This window comes from Eimeria maxima, genomic scaffold (assembly GCF_000499605.1).
Source record: "Eimeria maxima Weybridge genomic scaffold, Emw_scaff66, whole genome shotgun sequence".
NCBI lineage: Eukaryota > Apicomplexa > Conoidasida > Eucoccidiorida > Eimeriidae > Eimeria > Eimeria maxima.
The window spans coordinates 15,749-41,334 of NW_013563931.1; the positions used below are offsets into that span (position 1 = coordinate 15,749).

The following is a 25,586-nucleotide window of genomic DNA, read 5'->3' on the forward strand; positions in this document are numbered from 1 at the left end:
GCATCCACTCATCCACAATTGCCTAGCGCTGGCCTAAATGATCGGATGTATAGAAAGTGCGTTTCGTGGAGGCGTAGGCGTGGCAGCCAGGTTGACCGTGTTACACCTCATTTGCCGCTAGTACAGATTGATTGCACGCAATCGCTGTAGCGCCGCTGATGGATCCTGGTTACTACGCCCATTCGGACAAATTCTTGTGCATGGAACCATCACTCCTGTCACGTCGTAGGCCTAACCGAGGACATTCTTGTGCATAGACCTATCACGCGTGTCACTGCTCAAAAGTTCAGTTAGAACTTTGAACGGACTCATGCTAGGCAACTTTGTGTTTAGACAGGAGCACAGAGGCTGTTCGGCTCCTGCGATCTCCAAGAGCTAAAAGATGGTTTGCACTTAACCGATTGGAAACCAAATCAGGATACCTGGGTTTCAGCTCAGCACGTCAAAGAGATTTATCCCAACTGTCCTCAGCAACTGAAACATCCCAGTACGGCGGCGCAGCCTCCGTGTTCTCCATTGCTCAAGATTGTACGCAAATCGCGCCATTCGCTGAAACAGGTACGGAGGACGCAGCAACGTTGCAACATCAGGCTGTGGGTGTTCCTCGGTGTCACGGCACCCAAACCACAAACTGCCTCTCTCCCGATCCAACTTATTTCATCAAATTGTTAAAATAAGATATATGCTAAAACATATGCTAAACGTATTGTCAATAAACTGGATCTGCAGACGGGCAGCTTGTAAAAGTCGAGTTTCTGAAACGTTCGAGCAAATGGAATGGCCGCCCACCTCAGAATACTACGGGGAATCCGGTGGTGTGCAAAAGGCTGTAAGCACCATAATCAACAAAGGCGACAGACATACCAAGGGAGCGTAGCGTCTGCAGGCGAGATCGAACAAAGTAGCTGCCCAAAGAAGGTTAAAAGCCGCTGTTCACATCTCGTAGCTCTTAATTCAAAATCCAGTGTGCCGTACTTCTGCGCACTCAGCACTCCTAAGAGCTATTTAAGCAGGATAAAAGCCCCTTAATTCAAAAACCAGTGTGCCGTACTTCTCCTGCGCACTCAGGGGGTTTTATTCTGTGGCAAAAATGCATTTAATGCTGACTTGGGAGTCCTTGGTACTCAGATTAGATGGGCAGGCGAGGATTAACCTATTTAGAATGTGCGTCGTGGCTTGTCGTTTGGGCATTATGGGAGACTATAATAGTTCATCGCCTTGGGTTGGTGTTGTCCGTTTCCCCATTACCTACCAAATGGGGCCAGCTCGTTCAAAAAGAGTTTGGGCATTATGGTAGCTTATAATAATTCATCGCCTTTGGTGTCGTCTGTTGCCCCGTGCGTTTCGCTTTACCTACCGAATCAAGTGCCAGTTGTCTGAGGCCAGCTCGTCCAAATAGACCGTAGTGCGGGTAATGCGGTTGAGCAGGCAGTACGTCCCATCGATACATGAAGAACCGATACATCAAGCAGTCCTAACCGGACGGTGCACCGGAACGGCCACATAAGTGATGAAGGTAACCACCACCGCTCCACAAGAATATTTAGTAAAGGCACAAGCTTGTGTCGTGCAGCAGCAAAATGGAAGGCAACTGTTCCCTCAGTGTTTTCGCGGCTAAGCGGATTGGTAGGCAGCCCCCGTCGAAATGCGTGGACACAAGCCGTGTCGAAGATCATTTGTTGTGTACTACATATATCACACCATGGTTTGTGTGACTGCTAGGAATACAAATCTCGCCACTAGACTACTTTGCGACAATCTGTCGGCGAAAGCGTTGCTGTCCTGTACTGTGTGTCCGCCACCTAAAAACCGTTCAACCTTTACTTTGTGGCGTCATCAGCTTGGGAAAGATCACCATAACAATCGGCCTCAGCTAGTCGGCGCTGGTAGCTGGGAAGCCTATTTGGGTTGTTTGGACTTGGGTTGAGTGTTAGGTTTTATGGTATGAGCTGTCTATCATGTGCTGGCGCCAAGGCATTCAAGTTGTTTTGGGACAAATAAGCGGTAACGCGTGTTCCACTAGGCGTGTCTGAACATTCATCAGGCAGTGAGTTGGCTGGACCTCACACGACGGTGAACATAGCTGTGTTTTATACAGCTCGTTTTCCCAACGACAGTTACTCGCGCCACTGTTCCTTTACCTCAGGCTTCAGCTGCTTGAGCGATGAAATGGAGGGGACCCCAATACGAATTCGCGGCACAAAAATATAAGAGGCTTTTCTGAACCACCAGGCCGTGCGTTTGGTAACCGATGCAGTGCAGACACGATATGGGCAAAGACTACTCAGTGTATTGCGTTACGTCAGTATATGGTTTCAAAATATCTTCAGTCCGAACGTTCCTTGCGTGCGCTGATGGAGGGACTGTCGACACCGTCTGCTTGATGTCACGCCTGTGCTTGTTTCAGCAAGGTTCACGCGATCACTTTAAGGAAGAGTATTTGGGTTTCAGACGGTACGCCATTGCGAGTTCCCTTTTAATCGTGTGGATATTGTCAGTCACTAGTTACTGGCTGGCAGTATTGCCGAATTCAAATGCCCACAGCAACGTTGTCAAGATTACATATGGTCTTAGATAGACAGCAGCGTTCTTGCTCTGTATTAACCAGGAGACGCTACAACTATGCACATTTCGAACCCCATCATGTGAGCCTGATGTGAAGGCATGGCGATACCTTGCAGCTACGTTTTCACTGTGTAAAACCGGGCGTGTGAATGCCAATATAGTGACGTTTCCTTCGTTTCACGTGGTTTCGCATCTGCAGCTACGTTTTCACTGTGTAAAACCGGGCGTGTGAATGCCAATATAGTGACGTTTCCTTCGTTTCCACCTGTGTAAAAGGGGGTGTCTGTATGCCAATTGCGTTTGACTGAAACCTTTCTTGCCATTTAATGCACGTACATAGGTGAAGTTAGAATATTGGGAATACATCCACTTAACGCCATTTGTTTCATCATACTTTACTGCACAAGATTGTATGTTTCATATACCAGATGACACTTTCCACTGCTGATTCCTGTTTCTCTTGTGTGCTGGCAAGCTAATGAGGTCTTGGTACTGAGTCAATCCAGCTCTTTCTCCTTCGTTTGTACATTTTTTCACATCGCGGCACTTTGCAGTACACCAAATTGCTAGGAGCTTGCGCAGCAATGTTGGTTGTTGGTGGGCTAGAGGAGAATCGGCTCACCCCTTTCCAGGTACTAGGCCACCATTGAACCAGGTCTGTACTTGAGATTCAGCAGAAGACTGCCTCGTATATTTGTGCATTTAGGGAGCGAAACAAATACGCGTGTCCTGAGCAGTAAAACTATCTTGCGGAGACTGTGCACACCAACAGCCAGTGAGAATTTGGAACACAACCTGAAGTGCCCAACTCCAAGGTCGGAAATGCAATGCTTTAAGGTTGCGTTCTTGCTAGAGTTCTAGCTAGGTACCCGTTTACAGACCATGTTACCATGAAGAGCGTTTGACTATCGGCTCCGACATTTAGCGTGGTAACTAATGTTTTATACCTCTCGCTGCCGGAATGCTCGTGCAACCCTGAGAATGACGACAGGGCATAATTTTGAAATTTAAGAATGTTCGTCTGTCGTTTGCTTGCTGAGGGATTCTCTGTGTATACAGCAATTTGTCCACCTGTGTAAAACCTGGCGTCTATATATCAATTGCGTATGGCTGAAAACTTTCAAGAATCATTGGCTGCACGTACATAGGTGAAGCTAGCATATTCGGACTGCATCGCGATACCACCAATTTTTTCTTCGTAATTTACTGCGAAAGATGGTACGTGTCGTAGACCAGATGGCAACTTCCACTGTTGCTTCCTGCTCTGCTCTTGTGGACTCTGTCAGTCCAACCTCGTCTTCCTACGTAGTACCGTTTTTCACATCGCGTCACTTTGCAGTGCACCGAACTGCTAGGCGCTTGTGGTGGACCGTTGCTTGCTGGTGGGCTAGCCGAGAGTCGGCTAACCCCTTTCCCGCTTCTCGGTCACCTTGGAACAAGGGAACCAGGTGAAGTTTCCTCAGATGTGAAACTGTCGTAAAGATCTTGTCCACACCGGCAGATAGTGGGCATTTGAAACTCAACCAGAATTCCCAGCTCCAAGGATTGTACTGCATTGCTGAAAGGCTGCGCTCTTGCCACGGGACAGGCCACGTTACAATGAACAGCCTAGCTGCTCCGAACGGTGGGTTGGTAGCTTATGTTTTATACCTTCCCACTATCCCAGCTATAGGGAGAACAGTTCATCAAGACCGGCGTTTGCCTCCATCTATGCGAAAAAGTGGCGACAGGGGATAATTCTGAAATCTCAGACAGTTCGTGTCTACTCAGAGAATCCTTCATCACGCAAACGAAACACAAGGGCACGAACGCGCTTAGACAAATATTTTGGGTTGAGGCGGCACGCTATCAGCCTTCTACACTGGGAGGCTACCAAGGCGCGTCCCATTATCGCATTTTCGGGGTTTCGTGGTAGTGGCCCAATCGATTGCAGAGTGTAGTAGCGTGAATGACTGTGCAGGCCCGGCATTAATTGATTCGTTGGGAAGGGGGAACCAAACGCGCTTAATGCTGGGCCTGCACAATCAGACCTGGGGTCAGCGATGCCGGGCACGAAGTAGGAGCGTTCACAGCAATACACTGAGGCCAGCGTCATTTGAACAAGGAGCACAAACTCTAGGCAGGTCTGCTCCTCAGGCTCTGGGCCTGCGTTGATTGTTTCTGCGTTCGTAGTTCCTGCATTACTGCGCCGCTCAGCATGTAGGTTTTTGACGCGTGGTTACTAGGCGGCTTCTAGTACGTCGTAACATGCTCGCCAAAGCGTGGCTGTTTGACTGATATCCACTGTGCCCAAGTATGTGAGTTCTACTTCCTAGCGGTGGCACCTAACTATTATTATTTACTCAGTATGCCGCTATGACTGCAACAGCCCACCTAGCTCTTGAAATTTACCGCTGGGCTTGCTGTCGTCAGTTCTGCCGTTTTATATCTACGAATAGGCACAACACCAGACCCACTCTGGAAGCTTGTTAACCGAGGGAGGAGGCAGCGACAGGCATTAATCATGCGGGCGCCACGGACTCATGGGACTATCGTCTCTTAGGAGGTACGATTTGAGTTTCTTGGTGCCATCAATTTAGGTGAGGTCTCCACGTGCAATTCCCTTGCCCCTGTTACACACGCTATCTCCCTAAAATGTACAAATCATTGATCCTGAGGACTAAGGAGAATTTTTAAGTGCAGCGTATGTATTGGTACAGATCCGCATGTGGTTAGAATGCCTCCTGTGGAATCAATTGCAGAAGGTGAGTTCTCTTGGGTAGGAGATACCGTACTGGGTAAAATGTATTTTAATTTAGATGAGTGAAAACGCTGCCGGCACCGGTGGCGTGCAGGTACATTTGAAAACGATATCATGCACCGCCAGAGAGTGCGCTTTGTGGTGGACGAAGACCGCCTAAAGCCTGGAGAGTAGACGAGCTTGTCACAAACAAAGGTCATTGCCATATATACAGCAGTTATACGCTGTGGCTTAGGAGCACTGCCTTGTACAAAACAGTTTTACGTTGTGGTAGCAAAGTGATTGAGGCAACCATAAATTTTTTGGATTAGATTGTGCGCTTGCTTGAAGTGCTTCCCTTGGAGCTGCCGTCGAGATCGCCGGGCTGCCTACTAACTGCGACGGGGGACATCTACATTTGATTACAGTTGCAGGACCTCTTGTTAACGCACTTGGAGATTAAGCTCTGAAACTGAAGCTCTCGCCGTTGTCCATAGCTTGTATAACCCGGATGCTGTGGCTTGCCATACGCAGAGCGTGCGTGCCATATGTGCTGCGACTGATTCGGCAGAGATGGTACTACTGAACTGAATTGTACCGTCTAGTTCCTCTCTGGCGCCGTCAAACCCTCGATTCTACATAATAGCCCTACTTTCAAACATAAAAGGAGCCAAATTTAATTGACGTCCCACATCACTCCAAAAAAAAGCATGTTGGATTTTGCCATGCCGTACATTTCGCAGCAAATATTCTTCAGGATCACTCTTCATCTTTGATATATAAGCTCATTCTTTACCACTTCGGGAGCTGCGTGCACATGAATGCTCCTTGCCTGACAGCTCTGCTGAACACGTAGGTGGCACACTAGCAGCCAAGTAGTAGAAGCTGCGGTGGACACCCAGATGGTGAGTGCCATCGAGCACAGGAGTTACGCGGACCCTCCTCAGGATTGGAAACGTTTGCTGCAGAAACGTGCCCCCCTGAAGCACACTGGGGCAGTACTAAGCGCACACGGTGTGGTGGACAAACAGATGGTGAGTGCCATCGAGGCAGGATTCGCTCAGACCGTTTGTGTAAAAGCATTGGGGTGGATACTAGTACAGACCCTTCTTGCTGGTCGAGCACGAAAAATCCTATCCCGAGGCTTTCCTGTTTCCCAAACCCATAATGATATAATGGGAGGCTTCCCTGATGCATTGGATACATAGATCGTACGTTTTAAGCGGCAGTTGTTTTCTCGCTGGCACAGACAGGCTTTGAGTTTCACTGCTTGTATCTGTTCTGCGGTGCTGTTCAGTAGTAGAGCCCCTGCTTGCTGGTCAAGGACGACAAATCCTATCCCAAGGTGTTTGCAGACCCCATAATTATAGCGGCTTCGCTGATGTGTTGGATATGTAGGCCGTAGGTTTTGACCGGGCGTTGAGTGATAAGCCAATTGCTATGTTTGCTTTTCGCGCTTTCCCACAGTAGTGCATGCACCCGAATATGTGGTCGAAGCTTGTATATTCGTTGGAGACAGCATCTGCCGCTAAAAAGGACAGGAGTTGCGGCCATGCCGTGGTGGTTGAAATGCAACCACCGAGCTTCAGCAGTCATTCGCCTCTTTGCGCCATTCAGCTTGAGCAATCAGGCCAGTGGTCTGGCACTTGATGTCGGGGCCTGAAAGTAGCGGCACGCGCCTGCCATCCCTCTGTGGACAGCATGATCATTATATGAATAATTATGTTTGGCGGGTGCATCAGCACCTACATTGCTCATATTAGTATTTGGCATTGCTTATCAGGCCTTGTGCAGCATCTGCCGAAAAACGCCAGCACAGGCATTTGGGAAGCCCTTTCGGGCTTTGACCGTTTCTCTGTTCGTATCTGCTCTCCCGTGCTGCACAGGCCGTATGTGGTTGATGCTTTTTGACACGCGTTTGCGTCTGTAGGCAAACTTAACTGATACGGGTCCCTTGCCATACGTGTAATTGTTTGTCTTTTACTGCATTTTATCTTCACTGATACTTCACAGATAAAATGCAGTAAACAACATACAAGTACACATACGCCAGGGATCCGTATCATACGTGTTTTTGCGTTGTATACAGACAGTGAGCACCAGCGCGACTGCATGTCCGCAGAGACCTTTCAACGCAGCGGCTGACTAGACCTTTTGCGGCGTTGCGGTAGTCCTGGTGGCTTGAATCGATCGCTTCATAGTGTTACACACTATCGCAGCTCTACCGCCCTCCGACCAACGTGGAGTATGATGAGCCTGCATCCATACAACATATGCGCCACAGTGTCTCCGCTAACATTACAGGAAGTATGTCCCTCATGCTCCAAAATGCTTGTTTAGGACTTAAGGCTATCTGCAACCGAAGGTGCCCGTCAGTTCACCTTTGTTTCCGCACACGTAGTACAGTGACTGCAATTTTTTCCTAGATCTTAGACCCAAGGTGCCCGTTAGTTCATCTTTTCTTCCGCACTGATGTAGCACAGTGTTTGCAAGTTTTTTCTAGCGCTCTTCGGTGTACTGTTGCTTGACGAACATTCTTCATTTCATGCAGTCACTGGAGCGTTCTCGAGACAGCAGGGTGCGGGTTCATACAGCACATTTGAAGGCGTCTGGCACACATATTTTTGCTTTGGCCCTGATGGCATGGTATTTTATGACTATAGTGGATTGGTGTTGCACTGGGCTTGATCAACACATGAATCATCACTAAAATGACGACTCTCGTGTCCTTCCACTCAGTCTTCCAATCTGTAACGTGCGCTGCCACGCTGCCAAATCTACGACGGCGGTGCAGGTCGAGTTCGCGTAAGGCTGGTTGGACCGTAGCGATGGCCTGTTTTGGTGTAGTGGGCTTGCTTGTGAATGTGGAGCACAAGCATGAAGCGGTTCGGCATAATACTTTACCAACGACCCTGTAGGTGCCCTAGCCCTAAACCCAATACAATCGGGCAGCTGACACAGTTTCACTGCTGGCACTCAATCGTGCCTTTCTAGATAGGCAGTTTAGGTATCTTCTAAGTAGTACATGCTTCAGTAGTAGTTACCTCCCTAGGCAGGAGGTCTACACCATGTCGTACGACCTATGAGCAGATGAAAGGCAATTGGTTGTCTACTTTGTTTTGAACGGAAAGCGCTACGATAGCTGAGCACATGAAAGCCTCAACCAAATGAGGTGTGGCTGCATATGCGCGTACCGTTTATGTACTCATAACTCAGAGAGTATGTAGTGAAGCCTGGACATCTGGTTAACGCTGAATACCTCCGCACTACCCATGAATGCAGCATGCCATTAGCGCTAGGCCTGAGCGGCTTCTAGCTTCTGCTGTTTACCACAAAACAGGGATAACTTGTCCACTCAGTTTCTGAACGGCCGATATGTTTTCCTTTTCTACTGGCGTGACCTGCTTACTTTGATGCAGCGCGTAAGTATGATATGGCCATCCACGCCTCTAGCGCAGCAGGAATGCGTCACATTGAAGCCATGCAACAACCGCGCCTCTTGCTGCCTCCACTACTGGTGCGCAAAATGATCTAAGAAGCACAAGTGATAGCATTTCTTGCGTACGCTGGCAACAGCAACTGGCTTTCATGGAGTGCAGCTGCGATCCTCGTGCAAACTGCTGGCATATCCAAGGAATACACTCGTTAGGGGGAGAACTGACGATTCAAAGAATTCGGTTGTTGGTGAGCACTGGTCGTCCTTGACACACACTATAAGTGTAGACAATATACGGTTTCCGTTCCTTCGATACCCGAGCATGTAGCACTGCTGGGGTAGTCAATACTATTGGCAGCATGTAAGCTGTCGCAATAGGTCTGGTTGCTCCAGATTCTGCAGTACGCTATATGCATCGATGAAGCTAGTGCCCGGTTTTTCGGTCGTCAGGCATATCTGTCGTAATGCTGACTGTGCTGTTGCTTCAGAGCGAAAATGTCGCACATAGTCGGTCTGTTTGCCCACAGAGAGTATGTACAGTGCAAAGCCAAGTACTCCCTGTGCAGCGCGATGACAAGATGTATATTTGGGTTGGAAGCCCAGGTTTCGCCAATGCGCAATACGTAGCCGAGATGTAGCGAATACAGGCACATTTTTCGAAGGTCCCTTTGATGCATGCTATTGTGGGTTTTAGCAGTTGTCAGACGGCCTCTGCAGTTCGGTCAGAATGTAAGCCATGGCTGCTCTTGTGCGGGGTATTCGTTAATTCTTGTCAGGCTGTATGTGATAAGAGAAGGGTTTAGGGTTGCTCGAAACGCAGGCTGTCATCTTCTCACTTGCATACTATTGGTTCTGCTGGTGCTACCCCTTATTCTTGCATAAGCATGTGGATAAATCTTTATTAGCTGGCGATCTCATAGCGTCTTTCTGAAGCTGGCATTTTCGCATATAGTTTTATTGTTTGCCAGCGTGTTGATATAGCTGCAGATACTGTCATTTTCTCGAGCGCTGTAGCGCTCCCCTAGGCAACGCCGCCTAAGTCTTTATATTTCTAAAGATTCAAGTTGTTGGTGGGGAGTAAACGTGTTTGACTCACAAGTGGAGTAGCCCTCACGGTTTCCGTTCCTTCGATATCCGGGAGTGTTGTTGTGCTATACACTGCTGAGTTTGTCACTATTATGAGGCATACTTATCACTTCAGTGGTTCCGTCGGTCCTGCCCCATCATAGCCAATACAGGACCGACGGAACCACTGAAGTGCTAACTAGACTTTAGCAAGTACAAACAGTCGCCTTACAGCCTCACAGACGTTGAAAACATCGTTGCCTCTCAACGGCCCGCCTAGCTTGTGAAATTTTGCGCAGACACGCCGCATAATAGTGAGTTAAAGCTAACAACGCACAATCGCAACGGTACCACCTACGCAAGAAACGAAGCAATCTAGGCTAGCTTGTGAAATTTTGCGCAGACTGTAGGTTGTCGCAATAAGGCACACTAGGCAAGAAGCTACATGGTTGGGAGTTTCTTGGATAATCTCTGCTGGTGAGGAATTGGTGGTTGTTCGGAGACTCAGCATGCACTGCCTAGATTGCTTCGCTTCTTGCGTAGGTGGTACCGTTGCGGTTGTGCGTTGTTATCTTTAACTCACTATTATGCGGCGTGTCGGATTGGCTCTCTCTCCAGCACAAATACGGGCCATTACGTTGTTACGTCCAGTAGCGGCCATAATGCTGAAGAGTGAACCATTGAGCACATAGGAGCAGGCGCAGCCTACGCATATATGTTGCAGTTGTATGTATTTGAGCAGCCGCCGGTGTCTGTACAATCACGCAGCGAGTACGTGCTTGCGGGAGTCTTTTCCCGCGACAAGCCTCATGTGAGCAAGCAAGTCCTTGGTGAGCAAGGGGGGTTGGCAATATTGCCACTGTACCTGCTGCACGGCTGTTCGATAACAACGGATAAATTTTACTGTGAGGGGCGGCTAAACGGTTTCTGTGATCATGCCTTGATTTGCTACGTCCACGGCACGGCACACGCGCAAGCATGCAATCACCACACCAAATCCTGCATTTCATGGTACCAATAGGTCAAAGGAAAGCTCAGTAGCGGTATTTAGCATCATTGTTGGGTTGCTGTGCTGGGCGTGCTATTTAGAGTGCCGTATGAGCTAACTCGGCCTGAGGTCGTTGGCTGAATGGGTTGATGATTACCCAAGAAAGGGACAATCACTACCTAAAAAGAGGAAAATCGTTTAGGCTACTCTGTTAATATGCCAGATAGAAACAATGAACGCGCAATGATTGCGCAAAGTAACGGATCGATTCTTTCGTAGAGCTGACTAAGGATTCATATATTGTCTCACCCAGCAATGATGCTTACGTATGCCTCACTGAGTGCACTACGACCACCTGCAGCATACAAAGATGCTTTGCAGAGTTAGTAGTGCTCAAACAACTATTGTTTGTGTGGGCCGTGAGCCGCTTGGGGTTTCCCCTCAGGAAGTACGGGCTTGTGGATGCCTTCGAATGAATACACTTGTTCAGCTTGCCGCACTACTGTAAGGACCTACGAACACTAGAGGTATTCTACGAGGTGTCGCGTGAAACCGAGTGACAGCCACGCCTGATTAAACCAAGTTCAGAAGAAGATTACCTGTGCTCGGCACATATGCCATGAATCGTTCTTATTTGTGGCTGTGGGAGGTACAGCCACAAATATGCCATGAATCGTTTCTATGTGCTGCACCTGCTCCTCCTTATGCATCCTGGCTGCTACTGGGTGATACACTAATGTTGCCATTAAACACCCCCACGACGGCGGAGTAGTGTCACAAAGCCAATGATGCACAACAGCAGCTGGCCCAAATTTGTGGCTGTACCTCCCGGCTGGATTGTGAAAATTGTTCAGGCAGTAGGTGGCGAACGACTGTGAGTGGTAACCCCTGATTGCGAAAAACGTACACAGTCCGCGTGGAGCCCGTCTGCTTGGGATTAAAGTACAAGTATTAAATGTTGGCTATAATAACTCCCTGGGTGACCTGCACGTGCGGAAATTCTTGTGTCGATTGACTCTTTGCGCTTGTGAGTAAGATATTGCTTGGTAACTGTTGCCCTAAAGAGCGCTTGGCATGCTAGAAAAGCACCTGTTAACAGGTGCAGTCGGTGTTGGCTAGTCGGCTCTGTTGGCTCTCTCAAGCATTGCGTTGTCTCCTGAACCAACCTGCTTTAAATGCTGTTTGTTTCCGGATGTTGGATGGCTTTAACAAGTATTTGACATTCGCTTGATTAGATCGTGCGTTCTCTGTCCTAATAGACTAATGCTTCATATGAGGACTGCGCATGCACCGCATTGGGCAGGCATTGCGCGAGTTTGGATGTCGCAAGCCCTTGTTGGTTTTTCAGCTGGCTGGAGGTCGCAGCCCCCTGTTGGCTTTTCAGCTATTCTAGACACCTTTGATAGGAGGAAGTGTCGGGAGTTGTAAGTTTTAAGAGTTATTTGTACTGTTTGGACGCCGAAAAAAGCGACTCCAATTGGTGGGCCAGCGGGTCTGACCTCTGGATGTTTCGCTGCGTTGTGTCTTGCTCACTGCTTCGCCGGTTGCCCGCTTGACACTTTCAAGGCAGGCCCACCATGAATGTATCAGGCTATAGCCGAACATTCGCTAGATGATCCATCCGCGTGTACCAGACAACTGAAATACATATAGCCGTCTTGGACACATACAGAAAGTACGTATTGGAGACTTCCACGGTCAGTGTCGGCCGTCTTCCCGTACGGCCGGGAAGCTTTTGTTGGCGAAATTGTGTTTGTCTTGAGCTAGTCTGCACTCTGCCCTACTGGCTGCGGATATCCGTGCCATGACACAGCACGTGCGTTACCTGGCAGAATGCCGGAAAGGATTTACCTGATGCCAATGCTTTACCCGCTGCAACGGCCTTACCGGTATCTTGCAGCTCCGTGATAGGGGATGAAGAGCTTGAAACTTGGATTGCCAGCATGCTATAGCGATAATGATTTGCCTTATCCTGCTCCCGGCGAACATTTATCTTCAGATCACGTCAATATAGTAATATGCAGAACCTACCGCTGAGGAGTGTCTTCGCTGGGAGCCACATTCCCTCTGTATTGTATCCCCCTGTATTCGTGTAGCCATGGAGCGATGGGTGTTGCGGCTCGTTTCCTAGTTTAGAGTGCCTGTTACCCAACGAAAAGCTTTTGAGGTGGGTAACAATGCTTACCAGCTCCGCCAGGGGCGACCGCGAAGCCAACGCCAGCAACTGTTGTGATACCGACAAAAACGCTGTGACTACGCATCTTCCGGTCTTCTATTGTAGGACACCTCCGATGTGAGAATTGCTGTCCTTACTTTCGTGGACGCTTGACTAGCTTGGCTTCATTGCACTCAGGATGCGCTACTGCGGACGGACATGCACTTTCTACTCAATGATTCTTCAGGTGGTAGGTTTGGGGGTTGGTCATCCACTGCATTAAGCAAACATCAAACTCAGAGTCTTTCTCGTCTTGTGGTGGCGCGCAAAGCATGATCAAGTGATCTAGGGTCGGGCGTATGCAAAATGTGGGGGTTGTGATGGGAAGCTGTATACGGCCTTGCAGACAGTAGGCTTTACAGTTATTTACTCTGATACCTTTAGTATCGCTTAAGGCCAACCAAGAGAATGAGATTTTAGGTAACGTTTGGCGAGCCGCTCTTGTTTGCGACCAATTGCACCACAGAATTTGGATTTATGGGTTCAGCGGAAACGATTTCCCCTTATCAATAGACGCCATGTCCCGAATTGCACTTATAAATACGGTCGCCCCTTTGTGTGTTCGCCAGCATGCTGATGCTCGTTTTGTACGACGGAATTCGAAGAAATTCTCGATCGTGGCTAGTGCGTGACGTGGCAATACGCTCCTTTAAGTCCGGATACGTCTAACGCTTTTCGCCCACTAGCCCTGATTAGGAGAGATTACGTATTTCTGCTTAGCAATCTGTCCAGTAGTAGTGAACGTAAGCGTTTCTCAGGCAGTACGCGACTGCCTGGAAAGGCCGTTAGGTGGTTTTCGATTTTGTGCGCAGTATAACAGAAACGCCCCAGTATCTCCGTACACACCTGTGCACTACCACACGGAGTTGCCCACCTTCCCTAACAGTGTACGGTTGGCAGACCCGCCTCGTCAAATTTGACCGTATTTGTTCCCCGTGTATCTAGCCACTTCGAACGCGCATATACTGATCGTTCTCAGCTATAAGATGTGCCTTCGAGCAGACGCTCTCGCGCTTCTAAGCGAGGCGCTGTCTGAAGAATTTGTGAATTACCATACCGTCCGTCTTTCCCGTGCAGACTGTGAGCGCCAGTACAGACGGAAAACCATTTGATAGGGTTTTAGGTTAGGTGGGGGCATTTTACTTTTTGTGGTAAGCTAGTTTTTGTGGGGGGGATTCTGTCGTTCACTGTTTAGGCTGCTTTCCAGGAGGAGGCAGAATGACCCACGGATCCGGAGAAATAATGCAGGTGACGACTGGCGTTCGCATGCGTCAGGTTGTAAGTGCCAATTTGGTGTTTAGCATGCAGCTCCAGGGTACAAGCAACTGCATCACGAAGCAGTATGGAATTCCGACATTCCAACAGCCACAATCGAAAGCATGTGCAGCAATAGCCTCTGCCTCCAGTTATGCCTTGCTCACACTTTCAGAACCAGGGTCAGAAGGCCTTGCAACAATCCAACGTTCTTCTGCAGAATATAGGGCACTGTAGGGCACTTGCAGATGTAGCTGGGCAACTCGAGACACTCTAGGCGTTACGAGTATTCAAGGAAAATATTCCGCAGCGTTCCTCCGCATTACAGGCGGTATGCCCGACGTCCTCTTACGTCCAATGTTTGCTTTTTTTTCGCTATTCGTGCATTCCTCGCTTCACTACTTTGCTTATAGAATTCGCCTGGCAGAAAGCTTCATTGCACGGCTGCATGCGTGACACTTCTGGATGAACATATTATTGATTGGTCATAAGGTTGGTGAAATTGTAGAACGTACGGAAGCTTTGATCGCCGTACAGTGGTTGACGGTCGTTGGATTTGTGGTGCAACTAACCAGTATCAGACCACTTCCGACTTCTTTTCCTGGATGCTGCTCTCCACGAGACGGACAAATCCTCTGCCTCCTCACGTACAGGCATACCCACCTCAGGGGGAGACTGGAGGGCACAAGCTGTGAGGTGACGTGGGTTTTGACCATTCGGCATATTCTTGGTAACGAACATTATTCACAGACAGTACGTATAGCCCTCCCACAGTAACCAGAAAAGGCAGATTGGCTCATTCGCTATTCGTTGGCAGCATCTTCTTCCAGTGCATGTCAAGTGTGTACTTGATCACTTTGTCCTATTATTGAGTTATGAACTATTCCTTTTTGATACCATCATACGGACCTTAACGGGTGGAAGTATGAGTAATCGGACTTCAAACATTCCCAGGATTATGTGTGTTTTGTTGGCGTTGGCAGACTAGATTTAGGTGGAATTGATTGCTCCTAATTTGTACGCATGCGCCTCCCCAGGTGGTAGGTTGTCCACGCTGTGAATGTTTCAATCAATAGAGCAGTTACGTTCCATTGGGAAATCCAAATGCGTCTATGCACGGGTTGTGTCTATGCAAAGGATGTTCCGCCAACATTCTCTGAGGCTTTGGTGCAGTGTGATAATCAGCATTAGTCAGAACTAGGATTTCTAAGGAGTGCAGAAACATCCGATACAATGCCTTTGCGCAGAAAGTGCGTTCGAAATGCATGCACGCCCTGTGAGAATTACCGTTTGCGCAGCAACCAGATCGTTCGAAATTGTTCATAATGACTGTCTTCGCAGTGCAGGGATTTTGGGCGTCCTAAAGTTTGGTCGATGCTTAGGGTTGGTGTTAGCGCATAGTGGCTTGTACAAGCATTGTCAACACTGAGGTTAGCATGGGGACGAAGCCAACGCGGCGTTCGACAAGACAATGAATCTTCCCTAACAGCAATCAAACGTGCAGGCAGTGCGTCTTACTTTGCAAGGATAAAACTGAGGCATTGCAAAACAGTCCATGTCTGGTGTGCAATGTGTACAGCGCGTGAAGTGGCATGCAGTTGCACTGGGAAAACCCATATCTGAAAGGTCCATGCGTAAATTAAGGATAAACTCTTTCGCTGGTGAAACCGCGAGACCCGTCACTCCAGATAGTATGCGGCGGCGCTCTTTCCAGCTAAACGGAAAACCAACCCAGAGGGCCGTCATCGGAATGGCGAAAAGCATTTTGCCGCTGGTCAAGAAGCAGCGTTTATGCATAGTGACTGCACGATATGGGAATGCCATTCGAAGTCTCCTTAGGCTGCCTATCACGTTGCCGTGAGGGCGCACGACCATTACGCGGCAACCTATGACGATTCAGACATATGCGGCTGCAGGTACATAGAACTGGATCCGTTCTAAAAGGCACTGGCATACGTGATGGGCTAATGAAATTTGAATGTGCTGTACAGGAAGTACGAAATGTTGGGGGGCTGAGCGCTTCACTAGTTGATTGACCTTGCTGTGAACTACTGAAGTAAGCCTCTAAGCAAAGCTGCGTTGCAGCCCTGGTTATGTAGCTCTCGCAGCCTCGCCTAACTACCACAAGTGGGAAAAGCTGCAATTGTTCGATTGAACAGGAGGTGGGTTTCCCAAGCTCGAGTATTGATAAAGGCGCCCGCCGGATGGTGCGACTTTTATCTGCATCAGCTTCATGAGGTCCGTACAGTACTACACGAGCTCGTACCTCATTGAACCCTTTTGTTTGTCTCGCGGCTGGGGCAGCTACCCATGCGCAAGCATTCTCTGTTCATCATTTCGTCACAACGACGATGCCTGTGTGGTGTGATGAACAAATTGTCCATTGGGCATGCTGGTGTGAATTGACGGTGATACAGGGAGTACGGGGTTCAAGTGACCACAACGCGTAGCTGACGCTCATGTATAGACCGTATCAGAGAGACCACAATGTTTTATGTAGAGTTGCCCATAGATTAGCAGCATTGCGATCTTCTGCGGATGTTTCGTTAAGAATGTGCGATACAGACGTGCCTCGGACAGGAACAGAGCAAGGCCCCGACCGCCATGTTTATACCGTGCTATACAAAGACGGCACTTCGTTATAGCTGGGAAGCCGGTAGTTTATTGTTACAACGGTGTTAATGAAGATTCTATTAAGTAGTGTATAATCTTCCTTATGCGTTAAGCAGATGAGACGGCAACTGCTTAGGGAAGGGGTAGTCAGTCTTTTCGTTGAGCAGTTTGTGAGTATAGAGTGCTGTTTAACAAGCATAAATACAACAATAGACTTCAGTCCTAGTTAGACTAGCTGCAATGTTGAGTTGCGCTCTACACTACAACACTACATAAAGCGGCGGAGGGAATAAAGATATTCATGGCATTCAGCGCTGCGGCATGTGGAATTCGAATCCCCATTCTCATGGACTAAGCCATATACTTATTCATGGCATTCAGCGCTGCGGCATGTGGAATTCGAATCCCCATTCTCATGGACTAAGCCATATACTTCTTTGTTTGTCTGGCGCGTGGCCTTCTGGATGCAGAAGGTACGTAACACTTCGATGCTTTTCCGCCCTTTCACGTGCCCTGCGCAAAAGCACGGACCAAACGTATTTACATTCGCTGCGATTATGCCGTGGAGTGCTGGCAAATGTAACATGTTATTTCGCTCAATTACCTCAGGATTCAGCTTCGCGCAAAGACGACGTTTCGTTATACCTGGGAGGCCGGTAGTTTACTATTACAACAGTGCGACTGAAAATTCTATTAATTAGTGTGTATTCTTCTTTAGACGTTGGGCAGATTAGATGGCATCTGTTTAGGCAAGGAGTAGTCAGTCTCTTCGTTGAGCAGTTTGTGAGTATAGAGCGCTGTTTAACAAGCGTAAATACAACAATAGACTTCACGTCTAGTTGTGACATATACACTCGGGTGCGCTGCATTGGCGGACGCCCACTTTGCCTCCTCCGACTAACCTGGAGCGGAATGCCTGTAGATGTATGGCATTTGTGTAAATTGTTGGAGAATTCCACTTGGCAGCTACCACGGTGCTTTGAATGTATCTGCAACGGATCTAGACGCCGGCCTGCTTCTATATTGATGCAGTAAGTGAGTATCCTGCCTTTTGTGCACTACATGCAATTCGCCAGTGCCTGGGGTTGTCCAAGAGACCGGGGAAGCTCACCTTCCCAATGCTTGGCATTAAGAACGCTTTTCCTCCAGGTGCTCGCGTGACTTATTAACAAAGCCTTTTCCCCATCTGCGGCCTATTTTTAAAACGGTAAATTTGATTTTATGATATCCTAGCTCAAATGGCGACACGATTTTCAGACTAAACGTTCACGACACTTGCACCTTTGTCACTCATCAACTAGTTTATTTCGCCGTCCTGTGTAGTGCTGGACTTCTTTACCATTTCCTGTGGATATGGTAAACGTGATTCCGCCACTGGACGTTTGCAAGTTAGATTTTTCTGCTCTCCTCTTGCCTTGCATTAGCCAGAAATTGGCAAGGGCTACACTCCTGCCCCTAATCACTGTGCATACATCATCACTCTCGGTAGCATTGCACTATGCTAAAAGCATACTTGCCGCAGGCTTAAACCGTGGAGTGCAGCGCAGTGCGAATTGGAACGATAGGTGCAATACCTTGGCCCTAACGGTCAAAAACCATAAGAGCATAATGCTTCAAGCACGTCTCTACAGCTCATCAGCCTTGGAAGAAGACGAGTAGCGACTTGCGATCCCCGTCGGACAATTGCCGCTTGCTTTCTGGAGGTGCTGCTGGCCCACATACGTGCTACCAACCGCAACAGCAGTAGGACGGGTCCGTCGAGGAAGCGGCGGACGAATATTGTTCGCTATGGTGCTGTGCCCTGGACTAGACGACCTAGCGGTTGTGCTGCAATTTCTTCATAACTGCATGCCCTGCTGCTGTGCGTGCAAAACAGCAGTTCTAGTATTGCTGCGGCCAGCACTCTGGAACCGAATAACCAGCAGCAGCGCAGCAGATACCCAAGCAGCAGCAAGGGGAATTCCAAGAGCGTGCGGATATTCCTGCGGCCAACCTCTTGTTCTTGGATTTCATCTTGCTGCTGGTCGAGCATCTGCTACGCTGCTGCTCCTTATTATGTTCCACCTGTAAAGAAAACTGTGGGCTCAAACTGCGCGCGGGAACGCATGGCACTTTACTTCGCGTTGCCACGCAGTAAAGCGGCCTCATGTCCGCTGGTAAGGGCATCTTTAATTGATCTCGATGGTATTGCCTACTAGCAATGAACACCTATCACTGGAGTGTTGCAATTCCGCAAGACTGAAATGAAGGACAGGTAAAATTCGTGGATTCACAGGCAGACTGTACAGAATAGATGAAACTAGGCAAGCACTTTAAAAGGCTTCCCTCCAAGTGACCCACAGTGGCAGGAGCTAACACTATGTAGGGCTATGTAGGAAATATGCAGCTTAGCTTAACATTCCAGTGCAGCATTCTTCTCTTGCATGTCTCCTAAGCTTCTTTTTCGGCACTGAAAGGGTTGGGCAGCGTTTCTGTTGACGGACCACTGCACACAATGGGCAGTAGTACGTAACAGCAGGAGGCAGCAGGCCGCAAAGGAGATGCTGTCTTTGCAGGCTTGTGGCTGCAGCATCAGCACGAACAGCAACCGCACCCTGCTGCTCAGAAGGGGTTTCCCATGCCTCGAGTGGATGACACAATTTTCAGTTGGGAGAGGGACAGAAGAGTTTCCCATTCCTCTGCTTGTGTGTTTCCCAAGGCCACCAACTGAAAATTAATGGCCTCGGGAATGAGACAGAAACGAAGGAGACACCTAGGAACTCTCCAGGGGCTGCAGTGGAATATTATCCATTCCACTGCAGCCCTTGCAGAGCTCCTAGGTGTGCCCTTCTTCGTTTCTGTCTGAGGGCCAAGCAAACAGACAGGAAGTCAAAAACACTGCAAAGAGGGTATACGGCAGATGGAAACGCAGAGGCGTGGAGAGAATACGAAACAAAACGAAACAGGGAGAATGCTACAGGTGCACCTATAGCACTCGGCGTCTTTGAGTGCCTGCACGTGGCAGGCTCCCAGCAGTTAACTACAACTAACTGCAGCTGCTACACCTAGCAACAACAGCTTCGTTGTTGTTCTGGGTGGCCTGTGTTCGGTGGGTAGAGAGTTCTGGGATGCTGCTGTGGTCTGGAAGGGTGAGGGGGTGAGGTTTGGAACTATGGTTTTAGGGAATACTGAATTACTTACTGCCTAGGGATTCCATGACTACAAGACAGCTGGGGTTCATTCTGGGTTTCACCCTGTGTCCTCCGCCGCAGCATTCTGGTCGTCCCATTGAGTAAATCCTAAATCCTAATCCATACTGCCTAGCTTCAGGAGAAACCTCCCGCGTATCGAGGTTGAAACAGGGTGGGAAACACGGGCCCGAACCCTAACCTAAATGCCGAATACAAGCAGGCGGTCCGCTCTGAGTGTTGGTACTCTACTAGCGTGTTATTCTGCGTTTCTTCAAAGTTTTGTGCGTTAAAAATGAATTGTGGTGATGCCTAAAGATTATTTCAACAGTACCTCCCCTACAAACGAAGGAACGAAATAAGAAGGTACTGCGGCCAAACAGCCCCCCTAGTCTCCGCCTGCCCCGCCGCAGCGACAGCTGATAATTGTGGGGTCTTTCTTTCCATGCAGCAGAAACATAAACAGCATCAAAATCAGCTAAATCTGATTATTCGCTGCAAACGACAGCAGCAACGGAGGCTTCTGCAGCAGCATCACCAGCACAGGAAGTGATCCTGGGCGCGGAGGCGGCCCACCATAGAAATGGAGGGAGACCGCGAGGTGCAGCAGCAGCAACAACAACAACAAAAAGAACAGGAACAATACAAAGATCATCAAGAGAAACACTTAACGCAACAAAAACAGCTGCACGAAGAGCAACGACAGCAACACGAGCAGCAAAGGCAGCAAAGGGGGACGGGGCAGTGTGCGGAGCAGCAGCAAATGCAGCAGCAGCAACAGCAGGCCAGCCGCGAGCCTCAGCAACTGTTGTCATCAACAACTTCTCAACCACACCTGCATCCAGGAGGGCGCCAGCAGCAACACCTGCTGCTTCTGTCCTCTCAGCAACAGGAGACGCAGCAGATGAATCAACAGCCGCAAGTTCCGCAAAAGAAGCAGCAGATTGTTGAGCAGCAGAACGGGAGTGTGCAACACGGGGAGAGAAAAGTGCAGCAGCTACAGATGCAGCAGCAGCAGCAACAACAACAGCTCCAGCAGCAACAACAACAACAGCTCCAGCAGCAACAACAGCAGCAGCAGGATCTACATCCGACGAGGCAACAAGGAGGAGCGTGCGCCTCTAATAGTGCATGTGGAGCAGACAAGCCAACAGAAACAGGAGCACCAGCAGCAACACCACCAGCAGCAACAGCACCAGCAGAAACAGCACCAGCAGAAACAGCACCAGCAACAACCGCACCAGCAGAAACAGCACAAGCATCAACAGCACCAGCAGCAACAGAACCAGCGGCAGCGCCAACAGCACAAGAATCAACAGCATCGGCAGCAACAGCACCGGCAGCAACAGAACCAGCAGCGACAGCGCAAGCAGAAAGTGCACCAGCAGTAACAGCACGAGCAGAGACAGCAACGCTCCATAAATCAGAAACGGCGCAGCCTATGAATACTTCCGCTTTGGAAGAAGCAGCAGCAGTGTCACCAACAACAGAGGAAGCAGCAACGGGGGAAGAAGAGGACGAAGTGGACCCCAGGGAGGAGGCAGCAGCAGCGGCAGCAGCTGATGCTGCTGCAGCATCTGCTGCTGCCCATGGGAGACTTGACCTTTTGAGTGCTACGGGTCTGACCGTTGTAAGTTCTAAACCCTAAACAGCACACCCTAACATGCAAACCCTCAACTGCAAACGCTGTGCCCCTACCGCCGATCCATAAACAGCAACACAGCAACCCTAACCCTAAATCCTAAACACTAAGCCCTGAGTCCTCGCGACTGCGAGGTCCCTGAATCTCAGTTCCCTATTAAACAACACTAATTAGTTATATAGGGTCTAGCGCCTAGGGTTTGGGGTTCGCAGGAGCTGTCCCTGAAGAACGCGAGCTACCGCCTAGCTCCTCCAAAGCCAAGTCTGCGATCTGCATTTTCTTTCCCTTGTCGCTGCCTCGGGGGCATCGTAAAGAACTGGAGCACGTGCTGCAGTAGCAGCAGCGGACCCGCTGCAAGCAGCTCGTCATGTGCTATGGCGGCTGATCCGCTTACGTCTTGTGCTGCTCCTGTAGCTGCTTCTGCCGCTGGTAGCAGCAGCAGCAACAACAACAGCAGCAAGGAGCGTTGGATTTTGAGTGACATTAGCTGCCATTTTCCTCCTCACACCGTCACTGCCATCTTAGGAGGATCTGGAGCTGGCAAGAGTACTCTTTTGTCTCTTGTAGCAGGCCGCCTCCAGCCATGTGACCAACAGAAGCAGCAGGAACAGCACCCCACCAGCACAGACGTACAGACAGCCGAATCGAAGGGGATTGAAAGTGGCAAAGGCAACGGAGGTCCAGAAGCAGCACCAGCAACAAAAGGCGCAGATCACTACCAGATGAGGAGCAAAAACAACGGACTGCAGCTACGTCAGAACAGGGCAAGAGACAAAGATGAGGCAGTGCTGCTGCTGAATGGAGTGAAGGCCCCCAAGGGGTGGAGGCGTTTAGTGGGGTTCTGTCTGCAGCAGGATTTGCTGCTGGTGAAGGAGCTGACAGTGCAGCAGACGCTGCTGCTTGAAGCCAAACTAAGACTCGGAAAAGTCTGCAACAAACAGCAAAGGAGAGAGAGAGTCGAAAAAGTCATACAAATGATGAATCTAGAAAAGTGCGAATACCCCTTCTGCTAATTCTGCTGCTGCTGCTAACCAAGCGGCTGCTGCTGACACAGCTCATGCTGCTGTTGCCAACGCTGCCAATGCCTCTGCTCTCCATATGCAAGCTACCGTGCATGTGCATGTGTTGGGATGCATGTGAATGGATTGGGGTGTATGTGCAGATATTGGGATGTAAGCGCAGATGTTTTCGTGCAGATGTTGTAGTGTATGCGCACGTTTTGGGTTGTATGTGCATCTGCAGGTGCCGACATACAGTTGTGGGGTCTCCCTTCTCTAGAGGATTATCGGGGGGAGAGAGGAGACGGCTGTCCGTGGCTTGCGAACTCTTGCTGCCTAAGCCGTTGCTACTGCTGGATGAACCCACCAGGTCTGCTGCTACTGCTACTCCTGCTGCTCCAGCTGCGAGCTGTTGCTACAACTGCTTCTGAATGCTGCTGCGACCTGCAGACGGTACCGTTGCCAGACGAGCCCACCAGGTTTTCTGCAGCTGCTGTTGCGAACGCCTGCTGCTGTTGGATTAAACCGTCAGATATTTCTGCTGCTGCTGTTGGTGGAGGCGGCTGGGTAGCGCTTGCCTACCGTTAAACAGTGAATTCTGTACTTGCTGCTTCAGCAGCATATTCTATAGTTGCTGTCTTCGTTCGTTTGTTGTTTTGTTCCCTCAGCGGTTTAGACGCGCCAGCAGCATCCCATTTGCTGCGGCTGTTGCAGCAAGTAGCAACAGAAAACGGAACTGCAGTTATCTGCACAATCCACCAGCCATCTCCCCAAGTAATCCGTAAAACCGACGCTTTAAAGCAGAAACCCTGAATCCCCCGCCCTACCCTAGACTACATAGGCCCTAAACCCTGATTATGCACCGTCTATTTTGCAGCAGAGTTGTAACTAAAAGTTGCCTGTTGTAGCAGCGATGTCAGGGTTTGCGTTTCTGCTTGTGGTTTGCTATCCAGTTGTTTTTGTCATTCGGCAGAGTTTTGTTTCTTGCTGAGGGTCGGCTGATCTTCTCTGGGCGGCCGCAGCAGCTACGTGCATATGAAGCAGCTTTGTTGCAGCAGCCTGCGCCTCCTGCTAGAGCAGTCCCAGCTGCCAATGCGCTAAAGGATTCCAACGTTGCAGCAGCAGATTCTGGTTTGCCGTTATCAGCAGCAGCAGCAGAAGCAGCAGCAGAAGCTGAGGCAGCAACAGCCACGCGGGCTGACTGCTGCGTTGCTGAACATTTCTTGGGGCTTGCATGCGGTGTGGGGGCCTCAATGACATTTCCTACACTGGTTGCGCATTTAGAGAAACTTCTGTTGCTACTCAAGCAGCAGCAACAGCAGCAGCAGCAGCAGCAACAGCAGCAACAGCAACAGTTCCACCAACAGCAGGAGCAACAGGGGTGCACCAGCAGCAGCCGCAACAGTACATGCAGCAGCGACAGCGAGTTGGTGCGCTCAGCAGAAAACAAAGGACTTGTCTGCATCATAGAAAACTTCCTTCAGCAGCAGAAACAGCAGCAGCTGCTGCTGCCAGATGCTCAAAAACGACGCCGGGAAGCAACCGACATTGCCTTTGTTCTTGATCTGATATTCAGGGTGTACAGGCACCACGAAACCCTCGTCCTGAGGGATGACTTCAAGGCAATCACAAAAGCAGCAGTTACGGCCGCTGATGCTGCTGCTGCCCCAGGTGGCATTGCTGCACCAGCACACTCGGCGGCAATATCAGTGGAGGCGGCAGCAGAGGCAGAAGATTCAACTGTGCGTCCACTTCATAAGCTAGGCTTTAGGGGTTTTCAGTTTCGCCGTCGGTGATTTAGGGTTTGTGGCTTAGGGTGTTTAAGCTTTATAGTTGAGGTATTGGGTTTTTGGTGCTTTCCGGTTTCGCAGGTAGAAGTGACCGAGCGAAGGCCCGGAGAAGGTGTTGAGCAAACGGCAGCAGCAGGTGAAGCTGCAGCAGTTGAACTGACAGCACTAGCAGCAGGTGCTGCAGACGCAAACGCATCAAATGCAGCAGAAGCAGCTGCAACAGAGGCCCGATCAGAGCCAGCGGCAGGGCGATCTCCTATCCTTCAGGAAGTGTTTGTAGACACGGACCCCACGTCAGCGGCAAGGACTGCAGCAGGAGCAATAGCAGGAGGACCAACAGGTACACCAGGAGGAAGATGTGACAAAGGTTCAGTAGTAGCAGCCAGCGCAGCAGAGCGGCGTCGCGGGCTTCTGGCAGCAGCTGCAGCAATACGTGCGTCTAGCAGCACCATGCTGAAGTTCGAGGTGCTGCTGCAGAGGCAGCTGATGGCGGATGCAAGGGGAACAGCAACGGCAACAGATCTTACTCAGGCGTTGCTGCTGTCGATTGTTGTTGGATCCCTTTACTTTCAACAAATGAAGATCTACACAACAGAAACACTCCACGAAAGAATAGGTCAGCAGCAACAAGAGCAGCAGCAGCCATAGCAGCGGTAGCAATAGCAGCAGCAGCAACAGCAGCGGAAGGAGCAGTAGCAGCAGCACCGAAGCAGCGACTGCTGCTACTCGCAGTGCTTTTCAGACTTAGCTGCTATTGCTCCATTCAATTTTGCTGCTGTTGTTGCTACTGCCTTTTATGTCTCCCATTCTTTCTGGCTTTGTGTCTCTCCGTCGTCGTCTCCTTATCTTGATTTTATGTCTCTGTCAGGAGTGTCTCCATTTATCTGTCCCCTGCTGTGTCCAGCTGTCTCTGTTTTTGTCCATGCCTCTCTTTACCTGGTTTTCGCCTTCTATTTGTGCGTTCTTCTTCTCGATTTGTCGCCTTGGCCAACCAGCAATTCAAGCAAAATAACTGGACAATTAAGTACAATTCAAGCAACATAATAGTTGTTTAAGCGAGTCGTGCGTGTCCTCAGCTCTCCTGTATTTCCTGGCTAGCTACCACCTCTTCTCTCCTGCTTTTACTGCCCTCAA

At 49.6% G+C, this 25,586-nt stretch overlaps 1 protein-coding gene across 1 annotated transcript; it reads left to right on the forward strand.

Annotated features, from left to right (window-relative positions):
- Positions 1-20,605: 20,605 nt before the first annotated feature.
- EMWEY_00009950 (ZYRO0B05588p, related) lies at positions 20,606-25,100 on the forward strand (the record flags this gene model as incomplete). The annotated part of the gene is made up of 6 exons (XM_013478762.1): positions 20,606-21,652; positions 21,877-22,655; positions 22,907-23,032; positions 23,331-23,436; positions 23,616-24,404; positions 24,534-25,100. The coding sequence occupies 6 exons, from the start codon at positions 20,606-20,608 to the stop codon at positions 25,098-25,100; spliced, it is 3,414 nt and encodes a 1,137-aa protein (XP_013334216.1).
- Between the last annotated feature and the right edge of the window lie 486 nt (positions 25,101-25,586).